Source organism: Falco rusticolus, chromosome 9 (genome assembly GCF_015220075.1).
Source record: "Falco rusticolus isolate bFalRus1 chromosome 9, bFalRus1.pri, whole genome shotgun sequence".
NCBI classification, from domain to species: domain Eukaryota; kingdom Metazoa; phylum Chordata; class Aves; order Falconiformes; family Falconidae; genus Falco; species Falco rusticolus.
Window position 1 is genome coordinate 10,104,026 of NC_051195.1, and position 22,119 is coordinate 10,126,144.

Below are 22,119 nucleotides of genomic sequence, written 5' to 3' on the forward strand. Positions count from 1 at the left end.
ATTGCATACAAAATATGGTTAATTTGCTGCAATGACTGCAAAACTGGTGACAGATGATAAAACTTTTTAGGTTTTCAAACAGTTGAATGATGACTATAACAAAGCCAAGAGCACTGAATCACAATTTTTTTACTTGTTTAGTAGGAGTGAAGTGCAGTCAGAGCATGAGAGCAGAGCCATCTATCCTTCGTCATCTTTCTAGCTCACAGTCCGGAACGCACAGGGTAGTCACGTTTAGTGGGGTTCAGGATTTGTGTAATGATTGCTGCCTCAACTGTTGTTTCCCTGCCTTCCCCTGTGGATCCTGTAGCGGAGGTAGTCATTGCTTCACAGACTCATCAGTGGCAGCTGAAACCCACGCGCTCCTATTTCCCCTGCAATAGGCGTATCAATGGGGAGCGCCACATTACCCTGAACGTCTTTACAGGTCTGTCCCTCAGCGTGTGGCACAGCTCTTGCCACAGAGGCGGGCGTGCTGCTGCATGGCCCTAACTCCCTGAGCGTACTGCCTTGCGTCTTCATTCCCCATCAGTACGTACGCTGAAACATAGAGTTTAGAATTAGGTAATGTCCTGTGATGAGCAGTACTCTAGAGCAAAGTAGTAGTAGTATTACTACTGCGGTTTATGTTTGTTCATTTGGGTTTGACAGTAAGCATACTGAAGTTTAGTGTGCAAATACAAGTACTCAGTAATACAAGTCGGCTCCCTGCTAATAAATCATTCCTGAGAAGCAAGGCAAGACCAGCTATATTCTGTGAGACTCATCCAGTTTCCAGATTAACGAAATGAGAATTAGTAAGGCTCTGCAGTATTTACATGATAGATCAAAGTCCTGACTTCTTTACAAAATACTCTTACATGGCTAATGACTTCTATTCCTCTGAGATTAAACTTCTGCTTGTGAAGCTGTGCTAAAGAGCAAATGATGCAGCTACTTCAGTTTGTCAAACTCCCTTCTTGACTCGAGCATTTAAAGCTGCTGCACTTCAGCTGACGAGCTGCAGGCTCTCTGTGCAAGCTCAGTATCGTCTAATGCAGCTGCTTGTAGGAAAGAGGTGACTGGATTTAGTTCAGCTTTTGCTGTTCGTAGCAAATGAGGCAGCAGAGCTGGTACCTCCCTTGGAAGTGTTAATAGAGGGATCTGGACAGAAAAAATACGGAGAGTAAAACCCCTGAGTTGGCATACATGCTTGCTTTAGAATTCCAGTGAAGATCACTGGGCTGAGGTGGGACAGATCAAAACATAGCAACGATGGTCAAACAGTGCTTGTCCTGCAGATCAGCAGGGGATTCCAGGCTTGTTGCTAAATGGTAAGTCCAGGTCATTTATTCCAAATTGGCGTGAAATTTTGGTGCTTTGGAGAACATAGTTTCAGGCTGAAGTTAGGTGGATTTCATAAAGTCACTAGTTTTTCATTGCTTGTGTGCATATCCACATGCTACAGGCAGCCAGTTTGTAACTGAAAATGAGAAGAATGGATCCAGGAGGGGAAAACTGATGTTGTATTTGCAGAAGACCAAGTGAATTTTGATAGGTTTTGTGGGAGCAAGGAAAATTACATCACAAACCCCAGACAGACATGAAGGCCTCCTGCACTATCGTAACGGAAGTTGCCTGTTTGTACTGCAGTAGAGGTAAAATAGATGCTGCGCTATGAACTGGTACTGTGGCCATCTTCCAGATAACAGTTCTGTCAGTTAGCTTCATCAGAAACTGAAGCAATGCTACAGTCCTACTGAGTGCGTTAGAAGCGTAGGCATAAATAACACAGGTGTCCTATAAATAATCTGGGACTTGGGCAGTCAGTCTCAGTTGCAGTGAGGTGCTTCTGGGTACAAATACTCCATAGAATTTAATATCCCTTTCACTTCTCAACATGGTTCAATTTATGTAGTGACTTAATGGTAGTTTTTCAAAATGTCAGCAGTTTTCAATTAGTTACAGCATGCACGTGAATTATTACAGCAGCCAGTATTTGGAAGCTGGGCGCCGCTGTACCCTCCCTCTTCCTCCAGCTCGCTCCAGCGGTGGAGCACAGTGCTGTCAGCTCAGCGTTGCAGGTGCCGGGCTCTGTGCAGGGAGGATGCTGTGCTGCACAGCTTTTGCAAGTTACTTTGAGAGATCAATGTTGGGAAACAAATACTTGGTTTCATATCACATCTGTTTCTCTTTTAGGCAACAGTTACCAAGGTCACGGCAATTTTGACTTCCCGCACGGGAATCCTGGTGGCACGTCTATGAATGACTTCATGCATGGGCCACAGCTGTCGCATCCCCCAGACATGCCAAGCAGCATGGCAGCTCTTGACAAACCTCTCAGTCACCCCATGCAGGAATCTGTAAGTAACTGTGCTGCGCACGTCGGTTTTCCTTTGTGGGGGTAAGGAGCTCTCATCCAGCTAACGGGCTGGCCTCGTGAACCGCTTGTACTTCTGGTGGATTCCTCACTTTGGAAGTTCGTGAAATGGAGCAGTTCTGACTAATGCCAAAACCGCCGTTGTTAGTTTCTGGTCTTTTTGAGTTTTTGGAGAAGCATTTCTGAGCTTTGTGAATTGTCATTTAAGCTTCTTTATCTGAAGGAGCTGACCTGGCTCGGTGTGCTTGTGTTAATCATTGTGCTTTGCTCTGACACCTGAAAAAAACTAGACTTCATTCCCTAGGCCAGCAGGGTCTGCGGATATCCGTCTTCAGGAGACAGCTTGTTATAGCAAGACATTGGCTGACTTTAAAGCAGGGACAATGTCTTCCCCGGCTTTGTCCCTGAGGGCAAAATTTGCATCAAAGCATTTTGAGGGGGAATTCTACCCAAGCAGCGTGAAAGGCACCTTTAAGCTGTTGGGAATAGGACAGACCTGTAGATTTCAAGGGAGAGACGCTGCTGCTGGTCTGAGAGTGTATCCTTGTGAGAGACTGAGAAAAGGAGGCTGCTGGGGTCTCAGGTGGAGAGGCAGAACTGCACACTGGAAAAGCAGCTTGCTCAGAGCACTGGGCTTTATATACAGAACTTTATCTCCAGAAAATGCAGTACTGCAGCAGCTAGGTGACAGAAAAGCGACGGGCAGCGTTTAGCTCTTAGGCGTGGCTAGTCATCTACATTAAATGTGTGTGTGAGGGGGCGTATACATCCTTTTATGTTCATTTAAGTTACGGGGCAGGGGCTTTATAGCGTGCTGTTACTGCACAGGAAGGATGTTTAACTTGACAAGTCATCTGTGCCATGTCTTTAGTGAATACCAGAAAATGCAGTTTCAGAATGTAATGAGGAAATGTGGTAGCAGATGCTCAGCAAAAGCCTACTCAGTCAATGTCTCTTCTAGCTGGCAGTGGGTTTTCCAAGGAGGATGGTGAGAAATAGGAAGAGAGTGGGGAGAGATTTCTTAGTATAGCTTGGAGAGAGCCCAAGTAACAAGACTGTCTGCAACAGAAGAGTCCAGAAACCGTAATGACTTTACATGCTAATAAAGGACAGAACAAACACACTGTAAACTTCATTTTATGTTGGCAAATTCCACATACCCAGCTGAAAGAGCAGTCTGAATTACCTGCGTCGGAACCGACCACACAGTGTTAGAACACAGTGGTGAGGGGCAGTACTAGCAACCTGAGCCACTCACAGCTGCTTCCCTGTGAATCAAAGCCACAGGGAATTATTCTTAGCTTCCCATTAGCTGACACCTACCGCTTGACTTCATCAGTTCACTGCTATACCTTTGCTATAGTAGTTGCCCCGGTGAAATTTCTGAAGCGGTAGGATATGAAGTGGTTGAATATGAAAGTGAAGTATTTGCGGCTTTCTGCAAATGGGACTGCTTACAGATGATAGCAAAGGTGAAAGTTGCTCAAGGCTGTGCATGTTCCAGAGCTGTCAGAGGGTACTTGGGCAAATGTTAATAGATTTTTGGTTTTGTGGGCCAGTCTGTAGCAAATCTGGTGCTTGCTTATGATAGCTGGCAATTAAAGTAAACTTTTGCCTCGATTCTCCCTCATTTATCATGGTACGCAAGCTATACTGTTTGGGAACGGGAAGCGGTGCTAAAGCAGGTTCCACCTACTTTATGTCACTGGCTGATTTTTTTTCTGATGAGGATCAGTTCAGGTCTGTTAGCACAAGGGAATTAGACTGACCTTGTCAATGTGGCCACGCAGTCCTTAGTCCACATTTGAGGACTGTTAGTGCTCCCACGCACACAGCTTTTCCAGTATTATAAAGTCTCTGCTTTCTTCTTCCTTTCTCTCCTGCTTGCTTTCTTCTCTCTCAAGACTGAACTATTTGTCTGTAGCAGACACGCAGGAAAGGCAGCTTTAAAATTACTGCTTTTAGAGAAATGCATGCCATTAGCACATTTCTAAATTGTGTAGCTGAATGTCTTTGGACAGACTTCTCTGTACGAAAATAACTATAAATCACATTGCGTAATTGAACTAAGGTTTTAAGATGTTGCCTGTGCTCTTGTCTGGCTTTCTGTCTTTCCTTTTCACACACTTAAGGTGCATTTTGTTTTCATCAGCTATTCACTTTGACTGTTTCATGTTTACAAGGTGAGTCAAGATCAGATGTTCGGTCCTTTTAGACCCGGGGTCTGTCTCTAACTGGAGCTGAACGCTGCTGAGGAAGTTCCTGATTTTCTCATTACGAAGATTTGTGTGCCAGCCCTTATACACTGGTAGGCAGAGAAAGCTGATCCCTCCAGACATACCCTGTAGGTCACTGCAGGAGATGCAGATGTGTTTGCCCAGTGTAGGTGGGGCTGGGTAACCCGGGCTGGGTAACCAGGGCTGGATCATCAGAACTAGCTTCTCTCAACACTGCTGTTCTATTCCTGTGGAAGAAAAAACGATCAAGACCTGAAACACAACTAGAGGTGGCACATCTTCTGGGATGTAAAGTGTTGTGAAAGCTTTAGAGCAGATGTTTCTATGTCAGTGCAAGATTGCTACAAAATAACTGCTGCAAGTCAAATCATGTATGTTTTCAGAAATTGTAACCAAGTTTTAGACAAAGGTGAATTCAGAGTTAGCTCTAGCTTAGTGCTTACTGCAGGTGGTGTAAGGAGTGGTGCGTGACTGAGCAATGGGTCGTTGTGCCGCAGTTCCACATGCACAGTGAGGTGATACGAGCTGGTGCCACAGTCAGAAGTTTTCTCTGTTCTTTCTAATTTCACTTCCCCTCTCTCTCACACCAGCACAGGTGCTATTGCAGCCGTGAAGTGGTCTGGATCCAGGTGCTGATGTGACTGAAAACTGATGGGCGGGGGGAGAAGTTTAGCTTTGATGTGTGTCAGTTCCCTAGTTGAGTTTACTGCACGTCTGCAAGGATGCAGCCGATGGCAAAGGCGTGGATGGGAAAAGTGGCCGAGAAGAGCAGCAGGGCAGGCTGGCGTCTTTCAGTGGTTCTGACAGCTAACCCAGCAAGAGCTGGTAAAACTGTGACCCCAGTAATGGAGAGAGATATAAGCCATCACCTTAACCTGCTGATCCTTTTTTCACTATCAATTTTCTCCTGAGATGAAAAGCATATTGTTCTGCAGCTGGCAGGTCCCGTTGCTCTACAGCTATACATCTCGGCTCTCCTAGAGGTCACTGTTGGGCTCGTAAAGAGTTGCGGTTTGTGCTGTCAAGCTGAAGATGTAGTTGTCTGCTATAAGCTCTTTTTTTATAGATTGTAAATGTTTTAAGAGTGCCAAAGCTTATGCGTCTAAAAACAACTCTGGATTTACCTTGCTATGTAAGCAAAGGCAGCTTCGCTAGACTCTGTGTTCATAGTGTGGGTTAGTGTTCTTAAAATAGAATGATGGGAGCTGCAGACACGAGCTGAACATACACAAAGTGTCTTGCTTAGAATGGTTTTGCACCACGGCAAACTTATCATTAGTTAACTGAATGCAAATAGAAAAGTGTTGAAGTCCTGAGCATTTTGCTTTCTCACAGGTAGGCTGGTGGAGTCTGTGGCCAAAGCCAGACGGATTTTGCACCTGCGATGGCCGTTTAAGATTATGGTGGCCCTCAGTCTCACAGTGAACAATTTCTCCCTATCCAACAGTTATCTCAGAGCCCAAGATAACTGCCTTATCAACTAAACAGTTTTTTTTTTTATATATATATATATATATATAATGCTTGCCTATATTAAACATCGTGTAGAATTTCTAACCTGCTTGTTTGTTTTGAAATACATCTAAGATCATATGAGTGCCTCTCGGTTTGAATTATTATTGATATAAACATGCCATATAACTCTTGCTTTGTGCATTCAGGGATACATTTAGGAGACTGTTCAAGATAATCGTTTTGTTTTTTCCTGGAAACTGCTTTCCCATTTTAGCAACACTGTCTTAAATTGCTTTTTACTTTTTGTTATTATTAAGCTTTCTTAATTTCCACAATTCCCACACTTCGTGTTGCACATGACGGTACTATTTGGATAGACATCTGCTTTCACTTGAACTTTTGCAGAGTGTTTAGGCTGCAGATGGATTTACGTTAAGCAGTGGTCTGTGGGCAGATTTTGTGCAAGCTTACCCCTAAGGTAACAACAGTAAGGTTGCAGAATACTTTTCAAGTAGTCAAACTGTGACCCTAACGGAGAGAAGAGTGTGTATCAGTACTTCTTAACAGTTAATTTAAACTCTTATATGGGAAAGAGGCTCAAACGTGATGCTGCAGATAGAATCCTGCTCGTTTCCACCAACCATCATACTACCAAAGAACTGAGAAGGACCTCTCTGTAGCTGAGCGTGACTGTCCCAATGGATCACTATTCAGATTCCAGTTTTCATTGAGTGGTGAAATGTATTCTTTTAAATGCTTGTTTCTGTAGTCTTTTTTAATTTCGTGGGAACATTGTACTTAAGTTTTGTAATAACCTCCGTTTTGCTTTCCAAAACTGAAGACCAAGGTTAAAATAACCTTGCAGTTTGCTGTGGTACAAAAGGGTCGATGCTGACATAGCATTTTGCTGGTTTCTGTTGGCTTGGCTGGATGAATTTCATGCTGTTGTTGTATGTATCTGTTCTTTTATTTCAGCTCCACTTTGTGGCAATATGTAGCATTCCTCAAAAAATGTTTACATTTTTTGCTTCTCCATATGCCCAATTAACATGAGACATCTGATTCTGAAGCATTCAGACACTTCTTTCTCATGGCACCAAGGTCAAGCCCCAAAGAATCCACTAGCGTCAAATGTGACATGCAGCAGAAGGAAGAATTGGGCTTGTGCGGTTTTGTTGCTTCTCTTGTCATGTGAGAAAGATGTTTTTCCGTAACAGCGTTTGGAAGATGCATGTGGTTTGGTAGTTTATTCCCCATGGAAAAATATTAAAAATACTAAACTTTTGCTAGAGAACTTATCTACGGCATGAGTACAAAATAGAAGTGCGATGATTAGCTCAGTTTAAGCTAATGCATTGTACTGTGCAGTCAGCAGGTGTGCAGCCACCTGCGGCACCTCTGCTGATGGGTGGGGAGCTTGCTCACTGAGCCGACCTGGCGTTTTGCCACCCGTCAGAACCCACGAATACCAGCAAGCAAAATCTTCAGCCCTTAGAAGGATTGTTACCTTCTGAGAGGAGGAGGAGGAGAGGAGCGGGGAAGGACTGGCGTTTGCAAGATGTTTGTAATGAGCTGAACCACGAATAGGCAGCGGTGTCAGGAAGCAACCCCGTAAGGGAGCTGAACAGAAATGATGCATTTTCTCAGTTAATCAGTTTCCTGGCATGGGGATATCAGTTTCCTGCTGTAGAGATCTTGGTTTCCTGGCGTAGGGTTCATTGTTCAACCAATTCTTTGTTCACTCATGGAATATTTTAGGGCAAAAGCATCTGCCTTGCAAATGCTGAGTGGGCACCCATAAGCCTCCTTACCTTCTCTTCGGGGTTCGTTATTTTGCATCTTCAAGTGCGGTTTCCCACACCACAAGGAAGCGAACCAACAGCACAAATCCAATGTGTTAATCGCCCCGTTGCAGAAAACCTCCAAAAAAGCTGAAACACTTCCTCTGGCATTGGGATATGGAGTTTTCTTTTCTGATTGCGCTTTTTTATTTCTTTTTTATTTGTTTGGGCTTTGTTTGGTTTTGGTTTTTTTAGTTGTGTGTGTCTTTTTTTTTTTTTTTTAATTTATTTAAGTTATTTCTTTTTGTAACATGTGGTTACAGTCAGGCACCGCGAGCACTGTACCTTGTGGCCTCACTTTCTTTTCCTGCTTTTTTCCTCCTCCGCAGATCCCTCATCCCGGCAGCACTGATCAGTCCCATACTTCCATGCAGCAAGGTTTGCACGTCCCTCACCCCAGCAGCCAGTCAGGGCAGCCATTACATCACAGCGGGCCTCCTACCCAGCAGTCCCGGCAGCCACCCCCGGCCGCTTCTAGCAACCATCCACACAGTGACCTGACCTTTAATCCCTCCTCAGCCTTAGAGGGTCAGGCTGGTGGACAGGGAGCACCTGACATGCCGGAGCCCTCGCTGGATGTAAGTCTGTGTCATACTATCATCTGCCTGCCATAGCGTGTGCTTCGCATCGCGGCGGGAGGGCGGGGAGGGGGTGGGGACGGGGAGCCGCTTCCACAGCACATGCCATCCTGTCATGCTTTGGTACATGGGCGCAGGTGCTCCAGCCGAGGTGACAGGGCGCTCCTGGCTTGCTGGGAGCACGGTTCTGGTTTGAGCAGCCGCGTGGTGCGCGAGCCATGACCTCTGCCTGGCACCGAGGCCGGCACTTCTTCAGACTGCAGTTCAGGAGCCAGCTCCTCCCTTCCCCCTCACCGCTGGACGGGGGTTCGAGCGCTCGTCTGGCCCCTGGAGCCATCGCAGTTCCTGCATAAGAGGAAGGAGACGGCTGTGTGTGGCTGTGCCCGTGGCGGAGCTGTGCCGAGTGAGCCGCGTGCTGAGCCCCGCAGATGCCCTGGCCGGGGGAGGGGGATCTGTGCTGGCCCCGCTGCGGCACTGCCCCCGCTCCCTGCAGCCAACAGCCCGCGGTGGCTGGTACCCGCTCGTGCGGGCGGCTCGGCAGCACGGGTTCTTCCTCCTGGCGCGCCACGTAGGAAAAGAAACAAGGACGTCCTCTGCCTCCTTAGCCACCGCGGAAGGCAGCTCACAACTAAACTAAGATAAACCTAGGTTCAAGGCCAGAAGTAACCTTCTGTCTCTTACCGTCCGTTCAGCGGCGTCGGAGCTGAATTACCCGAGGTAGCGCTCTGGTTAACCACCCACCTTCCGAAACACAAACTCCCTCGCGCTAGGATTGGATTTTCGTTTTGAGTCATGCGTTGCCTTGTGTCTATCTTCTGTCTGTGCCAAAGTCTGCTGCTGCACAGTGTAATTTTCTTAGAGAAATGTTCGCCTCTGTGCCTTGAATTTATATCTGTATTTTACTGTTGTTGCATACTTAACTCCTCTGTCACACAGGAGCCACGTGCTGGCAGGTGGCCTCGCAGAGGGGAGGGAGGAGTTGGGGGGAGGGGGGGATGCTCCCGTTACAGGAGCAGTGCCCAGGACTAACTTCGATCTGAACCAGGCTGCTGCTGTTCGCACAACACGGTCGGTCACACGCGCATCCTTTGGGAACAATAGTTCATGTGGCAGTTAGAGTCCTGAACCCTTAAGGATCCCGTATGAGCAATATTAATCGGTGAAATAAAAACCTCGGTTTTTTTCCTTCAGATATTTAAGAAACATAAAATATGCTGTTACGGGTCAGACGCTCATTCCTCAGTGAAAAGCAAAGTAGAAAACCCTGTGCGTTCATCACAGTGCTGTGGTCCTCCCTGATGGAGGCACGCTGCATTCTTAACGGGAGGCCGAAATCATCTTAGCTCATCGGGAAGGCCAGTGCCGTACAGCGTGGGGAGCGTAGTTCTTTGAAATAGCTGTGAGCTCAGTCACGATCAGGTGGAGTATTTTAATGGGTTCGGCTCTGAGCGGCTGTGTGGGGGCACCGGGCTGAAGGAAGCCCTGTGCAGCAAACAGAGGGACCGTACCGTCGGCAACTCGGTCCGCTCCCGTCTGACACGGCCACGTTAATTCTTCAGGACTCCGGTGTGCTGCAGTTCCGGGTTTAACCTGGCTTAAAGGATGTACCTCGTGTAGATACAGCTGGTCTGCACTGGGACCTCGGCAGAGGCGTCAGACTCAGATGGCTGGTTCGGCTTCTCGAGTGGCACTTCAGGAGCACTGGGTGCACCTTTCCGAGTTCTGCCCCAAAGCCTGGCGCCTTCCTGTAGCTTCTGCCCCTCCCGCCTCGCAGCCCCTGCGGCAGCGTGGCACCCTCAGTGCCCAGCCAGCCGGTCCTTTCTAAGGTCGGTGGGTTTCACACCAGCCCAGGTCACCCTCAAAGCTCAGGAGACTGCATCTGCAGAGATACCGAACATACTGCTTAAAACTTTCACCTGTCTAAAAAAAAGGCTTTTAAAATCCCCTGTATACAAGAATGAGTCTCAGAGCCGCTATGTTGAATTTTTAAGAATTGAGGTGTAAAATCGTAGGACAAATTCAGTCATTTTTTACTTTCTACATGTTTGGTGGGGCCGCAGTTGTCTTTCGGGCTTCTGTACAGGATATTCATAAAAAATTACGATAGCAGGTGAAGTACATTTAAAAGCCTTATATCTTTACTGTAGTACTATGACAATAGCATTTTTACCATGAATAAAAGGAGGCGGTATTTTAAGAAAAGCATTCCTTCTGGGAGATTCTGTTGATATAAACTTGACGTTGCATTTTTTTCAAGATGCTTAGGAAGTAATAAGCTTTTTTCTCCATTTCACGTTTAGCTTATTGAAAAATATGTTCACCCATATAACATTAGAAGATGAAGCTGCATTTGCACAGGAGTAATAGAAGCATATAAATATAATATTTGCATGCTAAATGTGATGCAGTCAAGCTTTTAGTCTTACAGTATTTGAAAACATAGAGCGACTTAAAATGAATTTCTCGTACCTACTACCAAGTTCGTTAAAGCAATCCATATTTTTCTGTCTTTGCTTTAACGCAATACTGAATACAAAGGGGACTTTATTACAAACTCTGCTTGGCTGTTTTTTATATATGACACTTACTTTTGAGTAGGGTATGGAGAGATGCCGAATAGAGCAGCAAACGCTGCCTGGTATGCAACCCAGGAGTTACAATTTGCTTGTTACCTGTCAGACCAAAAAGAATCTGAGTGACGGTTGGAAAAACAAAATTTTCTGTTTGAAATGCAGTATTCATAAAAATATAAACAAAGCCCCCACAACTATTCCTCTTGATACCTTAAACCGCTGTGTAGATTAGCGCATCTTCCGTTGGACAGGGTGTTATACCCCTGACCCTTTAAATGTCTGGAATTGCACGCAGCGCTGCAGTGAAGCACTGCCAGCCGCTGTAAACTCACTGCCACAGAAGTGAAAAGGACTGAGCCAGCTGCCTTGCCGCTCCTCCCCCGTACTCCTCATGTGGTTTGCTCCTCTTTTTTTTCTTTTTTTTTTTTTTTTCTTTTGTCTTTTTTCTTTCTGGGCTAGTTTTAACCCTGGGCGAGTTCCCTGCTCCAGCTCGCTGCCCCAGAGCTTAGATCAGCGCACGGAGGCGCGTAGGGGGTGGCTGAGGGGTGAGGAAAGGACCGGGCTGCCCCTTTCTATAGGGGTGCAGGCTTCAGGCGGTGTGCACACCGACGTGCGAGTCCGTCAGACCAGCCTTTGTTGACCTACCTTAAAGCTCAAACGTGTATTACTCAAACTGCATGTTTCAAGTTTTTATTCAGTGTTTTATATGAAACTCACATACATAACGAGCATTTATCGAGACGTTTTTGTCAGCATCACTAGCCAGGAAATAGTCTTTGTTTATTGATGAACTTTTTGATGAGGAGGTTGGCTGAGAAACCCAAATTGAGATGGTAATGTCATTCACAGGTGAAAACCGCGTAACACACTTTCACAAACAAGCGGATACTGTATCATCACAGGGTGTTAGGTTTGTGTCGCTGCTGCCTTCCGATTTATTTGGATGTGTGCACATGAAAGACAGTTTCCAAGAATGCGTGGTGTTTAATCCCTTTTTTTTTTTTCCTCAGTTGTGTTTCCGTTATCTGTAATTTTCCTTTTATCTTTATATTTTATAGCTGCTTCCAGAACTCACAAATCCTGATGAGCTGCTTTCGTACCTGGATCCTCCTGATTTGCCAAGCAATAGCAATGATGACCTTCTGTCTCTCTTTGAGAACAACTGAAACCATACATATTCTCCCATCCCTTTCACTTGTTCACACGTGTGTGGCTGCACAGCGAGGAATCTTAACACTCCTTTTCCACAAGAGAAGAAAACAAAACTCACAACTTGATCCAATGGTGCACTCCCTGCTTTCTTCATCTCGGAACTGCTTTTGTCAGCTTCAAAGACTGCGAAAGTGACGGGAGAAAAAAAAACACAACAAAAACAAACCATAAATAAATGCAGTAATCTCCGAGTCTGCCGTGCTACACGTGACAAAGAAGCTCAGACAGTTGTGCAGCTCTTGGAAACCCCATTTGTTGTTCATCCTCTAGAGAGAGAGTTCTGTGATATAAACATAGTGTGAAGTATCTTGGCAAAAACGAATCTTGGCAAGGGAAGAAAAGGCAACAAAATGGAACTGTCTATAATTGACCCGTCTCAGAGTGTCCTTCCAACGCGTGTTCTTCCAGTTTTTTGAAACTGTATCTCCCTCCACCCCACCTCCCCTCTACCCCCCTCCAACCACAGGTTTGCGTTGGAGCGATTGTCCTGGCCACACACACAAAAAAATAACAAAAACATGTAAAATCTCAAAAAAGCACAAATCCTGCAGTCAGGTGGCAAAGGTAGGGATGATGTACAGGCCTGTCAGAGGGAGCCAGCAGCTTAGCTAATGCGACATCGGTGACGGAGTCCCGAGAGTCTTCAGGCCGCAGCCGTGGGTGTTGGTATTTCTGCGAGCGCAGGAATCTTCACCACCTCTTTGCAGAGGATTCCTCTAGCCAAACACACAGATTGGAAACACCCGGGGAGGGGGGGGTGGGGCATAATAAATACGTTTGTGATGTTTAGGGTTTTTTTTGTGATTTTGGTTTCAAGTCAGTACCGTTCGTGGCTGCTTTAACATCCAGCTGTTGAGATTGCTGTAGTAGAGCTTTTTGCCGTGTATGCCATATGGAATGGAGAAGAGAGGGAGGGGGGATGCAAACCAAACTGTTCCTGATTATTTCCTGCAGCCTTCGGTGCCCCGAGCGTTTGCGTCGCTGTCAGTACCGCACCACGTGTAGTAAGACGAGCTGGGTTGAAGGCAGCCAGGAAATCATTGCAGGATGGAGGGAGAGTAACGTCACTGTCTGCATAATTATTTTTAATAATCGGCTTGAGAAGGGGCATTGACATTGGACAGACATCTTACAGCTTCATTTTCGTTTTGCTTTGCGTTCTGTTTCTGTGACTGTTACAGATAATTCAGCCTTCTTCTTTTCTCCTCCTTCAGTTTCTTTTTTTAAACTTTGGCTGCTGGGATGAGCTCTTTCTCCTGAAGGACGGGGCATGGGGAGAATTAAGTAACTGTCAGTAGATTGCTACTGCCCTCATGAGACCCTGCTGCCACAATCACTGTCTTGCCTCTGTGATCTGTGCTTCTCGTGTGGTTGCTGCTCCTGCATGAGCTTCCTATTGCTTCTGTGCCCATTTCTGTGCTCTTCGTCTCTCTCTCTTTCTCTCTCTTATAAATGATGTACAGTAGCTGTGTAAGAAGTGCATGTGTGCCAACTTTGCCCTTGCGGTGCAACATTTCAGCTTTTGCCCACTGTACAGTTATTGGTTTAGTTTCTTTTTGTTACTAGAGCAAATCTGACCCTACTCCTTTTCCTCATCCCAAATCCAAGCAAACACCCTTCGTTTGCTCGCCACACCACGTTTTTAAACTGAAGTGCCAGGCAAAATTTTGTTTGTTCCTGTTTGTTTGACTAGAGTAGCTTCCTAGCCGGCTGTGTTTAGTTTGCCGTGCTGTAAATGGCATGCTCTGTGCTTACGACTCTGGATTTGTTTTCCTCACCAAAGTCATATTTGTAAATTCTTTGCGGTTTTTGTTTTATTTTGCTCTTTTTGTTAATGTTTCCCACTACTGCTGTACATGCGTCATGATATATATATGCTAGTCAGCAGCACCTTGCTGTAGATATTAAAGGAAATGGCGGTTTAGTTCTTTTGTTTTCCAGTAGGAGTATTGAATCTGTCAAACATATTATGTAGAGATGGTCCCACACTTATATTTTTCCTGTTTCAGGTTTTTTTAAGAAAGGCGCTGTTCATTATGCAAAATCAATTATTTTAAGAATTGCTATTGTAAATATCTTTGTGAATATTTTAGTATCGTCTTTGATAATATTCAACATTTTCATGATCTGGTTATACTTTTGCTGGTGTTTTTAAATACCTTGTCTGAAGAAAAATATGGGTCCTTTTTTAAAAATGAAAATTGAGGGTTCTTTAACAGAATAAGGGAGTTGGGTCGTCCCCGTCCCCCGCCCCCCCCCCCCCCTTCCCATTTTCTTTTGATAAATTAGCCCAAATTTCATATCCGTTTATGTGTCTAATGAATTGATACATCAGGCAGTACCTGGACGATCGGGGCCCAGCTCTGTCACGGAAACATAATAATACATGATTGCCTAGGGCAAAAACCCAAACCCAACTGACCGACCGATGTTCATGGACTGTGGGTGGCTGTGGGCTGGGGATGGCAGGGGTTTTGTTCGTTTGCCCAGGTGAGCAGAGCACCTAGGACCAGCTGTCTGAACAGGTAAAGATGCATTGAGGCAAGCAGCAAGCGTGTGAGGTACCATACTGATACCGCTCTGCTGGTGCTCCGGTCGCTGAAACGGTGGGCACGGTAACACTTCGGGGATGTCGGTGGGTGGGGGAGGGAACAGTATATTTTATTCTGCTTAGAAGTGTCTTTTTTCTTATGTAGGCTTGACAACCTGTAGAGGATCTCTACAGATATTAAAGATACCTTGGTGTAATACATATAACATGGTTGTGGTGTGGTGCTGCTATCACACAATTCCTAGGAGAACCATTCTTCAGTTACAGATGTGTTTGTAGCCATTTTACTGTAGTAGTTTCCCCCTGTATTTTTGCTGCATTGTGTTATATAGGGTATTGAGTCTTCGCAGGGGTGGCTAATGATAAACGACTTTATGGCCCTTTAGAGTTGGGGTTTTTTCTTGGGGGGGGGGGGGGGGGGGGGGGGGGGGGGGTGGGTGGGGGGGGGGGGGGGGGGGGGGGGGGGGGGGGGGGAGTGTTCTTAAGCCATAGGTTTGGGAATAAAGAAGATTTCTCACTATTAGTTGGAACTGTTGCTCAGATTTTTTTTCAGTTGATTCTATTTGATGATCCACCCTCCACTGATTCCTGAGCAGCTAAGTTAGTCACCTGAAATGATTTTTCTCTTAAACACAACGTTAGTATTTTAAACCGGGTATGTTAAGGATTGACCTTTTGCTAACTGGTAGTATTTAAAATGCATCATTTAAAAGTACCTGTTGGAAAGCATAAAGGGAAAAAAAAAAACCCCATAGTTATTAGCAATGTGTTTGGAGCAGTGTTTGCATCTGCTTTGTACAGTGATAGAGAATTAAAGTGGATGGTTGACATTTTTAAGCTTACAGAAACATTTGGTTTCTAAGCAGAACATAAGAGAGAAAATACGATTTTTACCCATCACCCAAATGTTGGGACATTCGAGACAGTTTTAAAAGTTATCTGTCAGCTAAATTCAGGTACTGTATAGTGGAGTCAGTATGAAAAAGCTTCTAAATGAAAATTTAGTTATTTTTTTATCTGTTCACTGCCGTATTAAAGTTTAGAGGAAAAAAAACCTAGCAAATAGGGTAATCACAGTAATTTCTTTTAAAGCTTAATTATTATATGAAATTCCAGTAGTATTTTTATTCTTCTTTTTTTGTTTGTTTACTTTTTAATTGTTTCCCTATGGAAGTTCATCTGGGAAAGAACCCACAGAGATCTACAGTTCTGCTGCCAGGACATTATTATAGGACTGACAGATACACGCCAATGTCTGCAGCGGAGACTCAAGGGACAGCTGTACATATGTAAATGACAAATAGAGACATGTTAACAGAAATGCATTCATTTTCCTTGGAATGTGCATTGTTTTTATTTCGCAGGAAAAAATAAAGCTTGAAGCTCCATCTTATGTGGAAAATGAATCCTGTTTGTTAGCGTTTGTGGAGTCTCAGCATTTGTTTCACTTTCACTTCTGTAATATACTCTGATCCTTTGTTTTGTTTTGTTTTATCTACATGTAATATTTAGCTTACGTGTACTAGTCTATCACCTGTGTATTTTTAGGGTGCTACAGAAATAATGAAGAAAAATACGGGGATTAAAAAAAAAAAAAAAATTGTAACCAAATTCATACTTTGTACAATTTTTGATATCACGATCAGAGGAGAATTAAAAAAAAAAAAGAAGTACAATCTGAAGTAACATGCAAAAATGGCCATTGTCTTTGTTTGTACATTGTATGTACAGTACAATGCAATCATTTCATACTTTAAACTGGTCAGAAAAAATAATTGTGATTTTTAGTCTTGCAAAACTGTATGTAGTTAGATGATGTGACAACCTAATATTTATCTAATAAATATGTATTCAGATGAAACCTGTATATTAGGTGTTCATGTGGTTATTTTGTATTTAAAGATCAAATTATTTGACTATTGCTAGACATTTATATACTCTGTTGTAACACTGAAGTATTCTCATTTGCTCATGTTAATTTTTTTTTTCCTAAATAAATTTGCAAAATTAAGGTCTGGCTAATTGGCAGCTGCTTTGTAAATTTTGAGTTTCTTTTTGAAACGACCAACTTCCCCCTTTGCCCTCCCTGCTTTGTGTTACCGTGGCGGTCAGTTGTGCAGGATGTACCTTTTTGAGGAGCAGGACTTGCTGCAGGAAGGAAAAGGTGTGAGAATAAAAGATTACGAATGCAAGTTTGCGGGTAGGCTGGGATCGCATGCAGCAGCATCCCCGGCGAGCAAGGTGTTGGTGACTTGCAGTTCCGTAGGCAGGGCGCTGCCTGTCACCTAAACAAGTCGTAATTACTTGAAAATGGAATCTTTGCATGATGTGAGTAACAGGAAAGGAGGGCTTGTCTCTGGGGTTGGCATGTGTGGAGGGATTAAACATCCCACACGGTAGGTGGTTGGCTTTGTCTTTGTTTTAACTAATCACGAGTTTGATACTCTTCTTTCAGTTGGAGCCTGTCACTAAAGGGACTTACGTGACCTTGGAAGATGACTTTTTTTTAATACACCCCCATCTTAAAGTTGAAGGACTTGGTTTCAAAACGCAGCCTTTGAGTTACAAAATCTGCTTGATTTCTCTGCCTGGTTTAAGTGTAAGCAGCCTGAATCGCGACACAAGATGATTCGACCCTGTGTGTATTCCACCAGCCGTGACGCGCACAGGTCCTGTCCCGGCAGAGTTCTACACCCCTCCTTAGCCACGGCCACTGGTGCCAGTCACTTTGCAGCTGAGAACTTAACGGACACTTAGTGAGTATCTCTCTGTTTGTATATGGCGTTTGTGGTATAGTCTAAACCCACCTTTGAAATGCATTCAGATACATAGGGACTACGTAACCGTCTCAGAATACGAGTAACCTATACAAATATGTAATTGAGATAGAGCAGTTACTCCACAGCTGCACAAAGACACAAATCCTTGTTGATGGAGATGCGCACAAGTATATACACAGGTATTTAGATAGATAGATAGATACAGATCTAGCCTAGAAATTTATTTTCTCTAAAATTGAAAAAAAATGGTTTGTTTCTGATTGTCAGCTTCTGCCTTCCTTGCTGGCACTACCCGTTACAATGGGCTTTTAGGACAACATAATAAAACTGAGTTACAGGGCACTCTAGTGAAACAAGAAATACTTATTCATTCCAGCCAATAATTAATGAATATTTTGTTCCTGGTGTTCTGTTTTCCTGGAAGCTCCCAAGAAGTGTCAGCGAGACACTGTGTGCAAACCTGCTTCAGCACTGTAGGGATGAAGAACAGTATGAAGAGCCCGCGTGATGTCCTTAAGCGCTGTATATTTTTCAACCTTACTCCAAAGTCTCAGGAAGCTACGACGGTTCTGAAAGTGGAGTTTCTCCCAGATGTCACCTCCGAACCCCAGGGCAGGTATGACGTGTGTGTTCAGTTGATGCTGCTGTCTCCCATCCCACGTTCCGTCAGCGTGTTCTGTGTGTTGAGCGCTCTGCGTCATGCATTTTGCACGTGCTTCCAGGCAGCCACCTACATGAGTATTTCTCTGTGATTTCTCTGCTTATCAGTGTGCTTATCAGTTGGTGAACAACTTCAGAATACTCCGCATTTCCTTACTTTTTTCTTTACCTAGTCGGTATGGATCTCTGAATCACATTATTTTGGTTGTGCACTTCGTATTGTGTTGCCATGCACTTCGCCATGCCTTTTACAGGAGCAAGAGACTGAAAACCAATTAGAACCATGGAAGAAGGACCCCATTTCTTTCGCTGCTTAGACAACAGGGATGGGACTGCTGTGTGTGAACAGAGCTGCTTGCTTTCCTTTGAAGAAGTAAGCTAGACAGCATATAAAACAGTTGTACGATTCTCACCCGAGTTGCTATATATGATGCTCTCATTTGTTATCCTTCTCTGCTTCCCTTTAAAACTAATTGATGTATTTTTACATTTTGGTACCTAGTCTTTTATTTGTACGTATATTTAACCAGAGGCCACTTCCCTCTTAACTGCTTAAATTCCAAGTCTGTACAAATCCTCCTGTATTGTGAACCTCCAGTCATGAATGCTTACCTTTCTTTTTTTGCATTTTGAATTATTACCAGTACGTCACCTTATTACGGTTTTCCACTTTCTGTGTGACTGAAATCCCGCTGACTCCCACGTAGGATATAACTCCTAACGTCTGTCATTGTGTCAGTGCACTAGTCACGTTTGTTCTCTCTAAAAGGAGCACAGGATATGTATTGCATCAGACAGACCTCTGAAATCTCCTGCTGAGGTATCTTGTCTCTATCAGTCTACAGAATTTTCCAGGGGAATGTAAAAATAGTCCAGGAGGAACCTAATTAGTTATGCAGTTTCATTTATGAAGCAAGCAGACAGCAACTGCTTCACGACTCCCGCGGGCGTTAGCGTACAGCATGGCACAGGTGGACTTACTGGTTTGTTTGCTACGTAGTTCAACTGCATTTCCAGGAACTCCTTGCTTAAATCGTAATAATTGGGTTTCTGCTGTTTAAGTCTATCCTTCTGTTGAAAAGCTTCTCTTCTCTAAGTGTGTGGGCTAGACGAGATGAAGCTTTTCCCCGTGTATTGAAGATGTCTGCTTGGTTCGCTCAGCATCTTTCCAGTTACTGACCTCACTGTATTTTTTGACAGATGCAGTTACACACAGGGACGTTAGCTTCCCTAGAAACACTTGTATCTACTGCTTTCAAATACACTGGCTTCTCTACGCATTTTTGGCTTTATTCGACATTCTGAGAGTTATGGGATTACCAGTTCTGTTTTTCCCCTGGGTCAGAGTTTTGACCAATCACATTTTTAATTGAGTCTTACAATCTACACTTTCCTGTCTGTCCGCAGTTGTTTCATGATGTTGTTTTTTTGGATTTTATTGAACTATTCTGGAACATTTAGTTTCGTTTGTCACTTTGTTCATGTACCAACACGTCGATTACTGTGAACATGGAGACAGGGTTTTAATTTTATTAAGTTTTAACTAGTCAAAGACTAGAAGTAGTAAAATATTTTTAGAAGTGTTCAGACTGTTGTTAGGGATGTATTCTTTTATTTATTTTGTTTTGGTTGGTTGGTTTTCAAAACCTATTGAAATACCCCACAGTTATTTAATGGGATGCTGGAGTTGAAGTCTTATTTTCATTCATATTTAAATTCATTCAGATTTTCACCAACTATTTTTATATTTCAAATTTATAATTGATGCTCATTTTTCCCTTGTTCATTGCTTCTGTGTTTCTGAGAATGTACATTTTGTACATTTTTAAGACATGCAGAATCCGTGAAGTTTGGACTTAACCCACGTACCCATTTGATTAGCTGTCCTAGTCAGCGACTGGTGAAAATAGCCGCTTCATAAAGTTATGCAGAATATGTTGCTTCACAAGAAATCTTATTTGGCCAGCACTTTTCCTTTCTGAATTATGAACGGTGGCGCTGGGAAGAAGCATTACTTTCATATTGCCATTATCAAACCGATGGGAAAATGTGCAGGAGCAATGCTGAGACAGAATCAGAAGTTACGGAAACCTAGACTCCTGACTCCTCTGAATGGTAATAGAAGTTCTTACCCTGAGCTTTTAAGTATTTCACCAAACGTTTCATTATCCAAAAATTAGGTTCTTCAGTTATAAATGCAACACATGTTAATTTGCACCTGACAACTTGTTAGCGCATTTGGTGGGACATTGTGTATTCAGGTGATTGTCACATGGAATTATGTCATCTAAGTGTGTCATAACGCTCCGTGCTAGCTAGTGCGGTAACGCTGTTATGTGCTGATGGTAGGCAACCCTTTCTGTGGTGGAATTGCAAAAGAAGCAGAAAGGAACTGAGAGGTTCTGTACTGTGAGGTTGGTTCCAGCAGAATTGTTTGTTAGAAAAAACTGTGCAATTTTTTTAGCCTTGTTATATCTGTGAAGCTTTTAATTTCTGGGTGATTCTTGTTCAGACTGATGCTATCTGACCATTGTTCGCTTTCAACACCTGTTGTGAAGTTATACAACTGAAAAACATGTCTTGAAACTCCAATTATTGTTAGAATTAGTTTAGTGCAGACAGGTTAATTCACCTTGTACAAGGTACGAAGGCAGCTGTTACCTCAACATGCCATCATATTTACACAGAAGACAAATTCAAGGAAAACCCAAGGTTTTACCAGGCAGCTGATTAAAGCAGAGCTCTTGAGAAACAACGTAGAGAAGAAAGGTCATGAAGACATGACATTTTTTTAGAAAGCTGCTAAATATTGGTGAGGGGAAAAGATCAAGCTCAGAAAAGGGACCAAACTGCACCAAAGACCCCTGAGAAAGCAATTCACAAAAATCAAGTACCGTATCAGGGATGGAGAGTGAAAGACATATAGTTGGGAATCTGGGGTGCTGCTGGTGACGTGCTGCATGGGACCGTGCGTCCCACACGGTTGCCTCTGTGAACATGGCAACCATTTCCCACTTGAGTTGCAAGTAAAATTAAATTTAAAACGTGCCTTGACTTAGAATGCCGTGCTACCACCCTGTCAGTCTTGAAATACTAAATGTGTGATGTTCTTCCCCTTTCGTTCACCTGGCTGCATTTTCTAGTGTTCTTGGCAGCGATTACAGGAAGCGTCAGTAGTCCTCTGGTTTTGGTGTTATCAGTTACGTATGGGTTATCTCACAGAAGCGGGACCTGGTCAGGGGGGTCACACAGCGAGAGGAAGGACAAGGCAGGGCAGGAGCCAGCAGTGGTGAGAGAACAGATGTAGGTTTCCACGCAGGTGGGCACTGCGGCAGCCTCTGGGCATGGCGGGGGGGGGAGGCAATGCGGTGCCGTGTTCCGCTCCCCGGGAAGGAGCTGCTAAGAGTCTCCTCTGATGAGTAATTTCTAGGCAATTCCATTTTCAGTAAGATTGTGCCAAGCTCCACCACTCATCTTACTCATATAAGATGAAGTAGCATGACTAACCCGTTCTAGAAGTATGTCTGATACTATTACCTTACTACTTGTTCCTCAGACCAGAGGTGGTACTTCACAGGTAAATAAACTGAAATTTCCCTGTAAGTTTCAAGTCCTGTTATAATTGAAATTTCTGTGTTTTAAAAGATAGAAGGGCTTCTGTAACTTCTGGTGTATTGTAATACTGTTTCGTAAACACACAAAGCGTCTCCCCACCCACCCACAGCCAAGCCACCCGTCTAGACCTCCTGGAGCTCTGTGAGTCCACTGGGAGCGATAGCTGCATTTTTCTTGTAGCCTAAAAACATGCATTTACAACGTCCTACATGCCTCCCCAGGCTGCTGTGGTCTATCCGTAGATGTTCAATGGACCGG

At 44.0% G+C, this 22,119-nt stretch overlaps 1 protein-coding gene across 10 annotated transcripts in view; it reads left to right on the forward strand.

Moving 5' to 3' along the window:
• The window catches only part of ZMIZ1 (zinc finger MIZ-type containing 1), a 357,468-nt gene extending 342,459 nt beyond the window's left edge, over positions 1-15,009 (forward strand). For 8 of the 10 annotated variants that reach the window (XM_037399104.1, XM_037399105.1, XM_037399103.1 and 5 more), the window contains 3 exons: positions 2,179-2,342; positions 8,222-8,470; positions 12,102-15,009. In XM_037399104.1, the coding sequence (XP_037255001.1) occupies positions 2,179-2,342; positions 8,222-8,470; positions 12,102-12,209 (521 nt within the window). In that variant the 3' untranslated portion in view covers positions 12,210-15,009. The remainder of the gene's footprint in view (positions 1-2,178; positions 2,343-8,221; positions 8,471-12,101) is intronic. The other 2 variants (XM_037399109.1, XM_037399110.1) reach the window with 2 other exon arrangements.
• Positions 15,010-22,119: the final 7,110 nt, after the last annotated feature.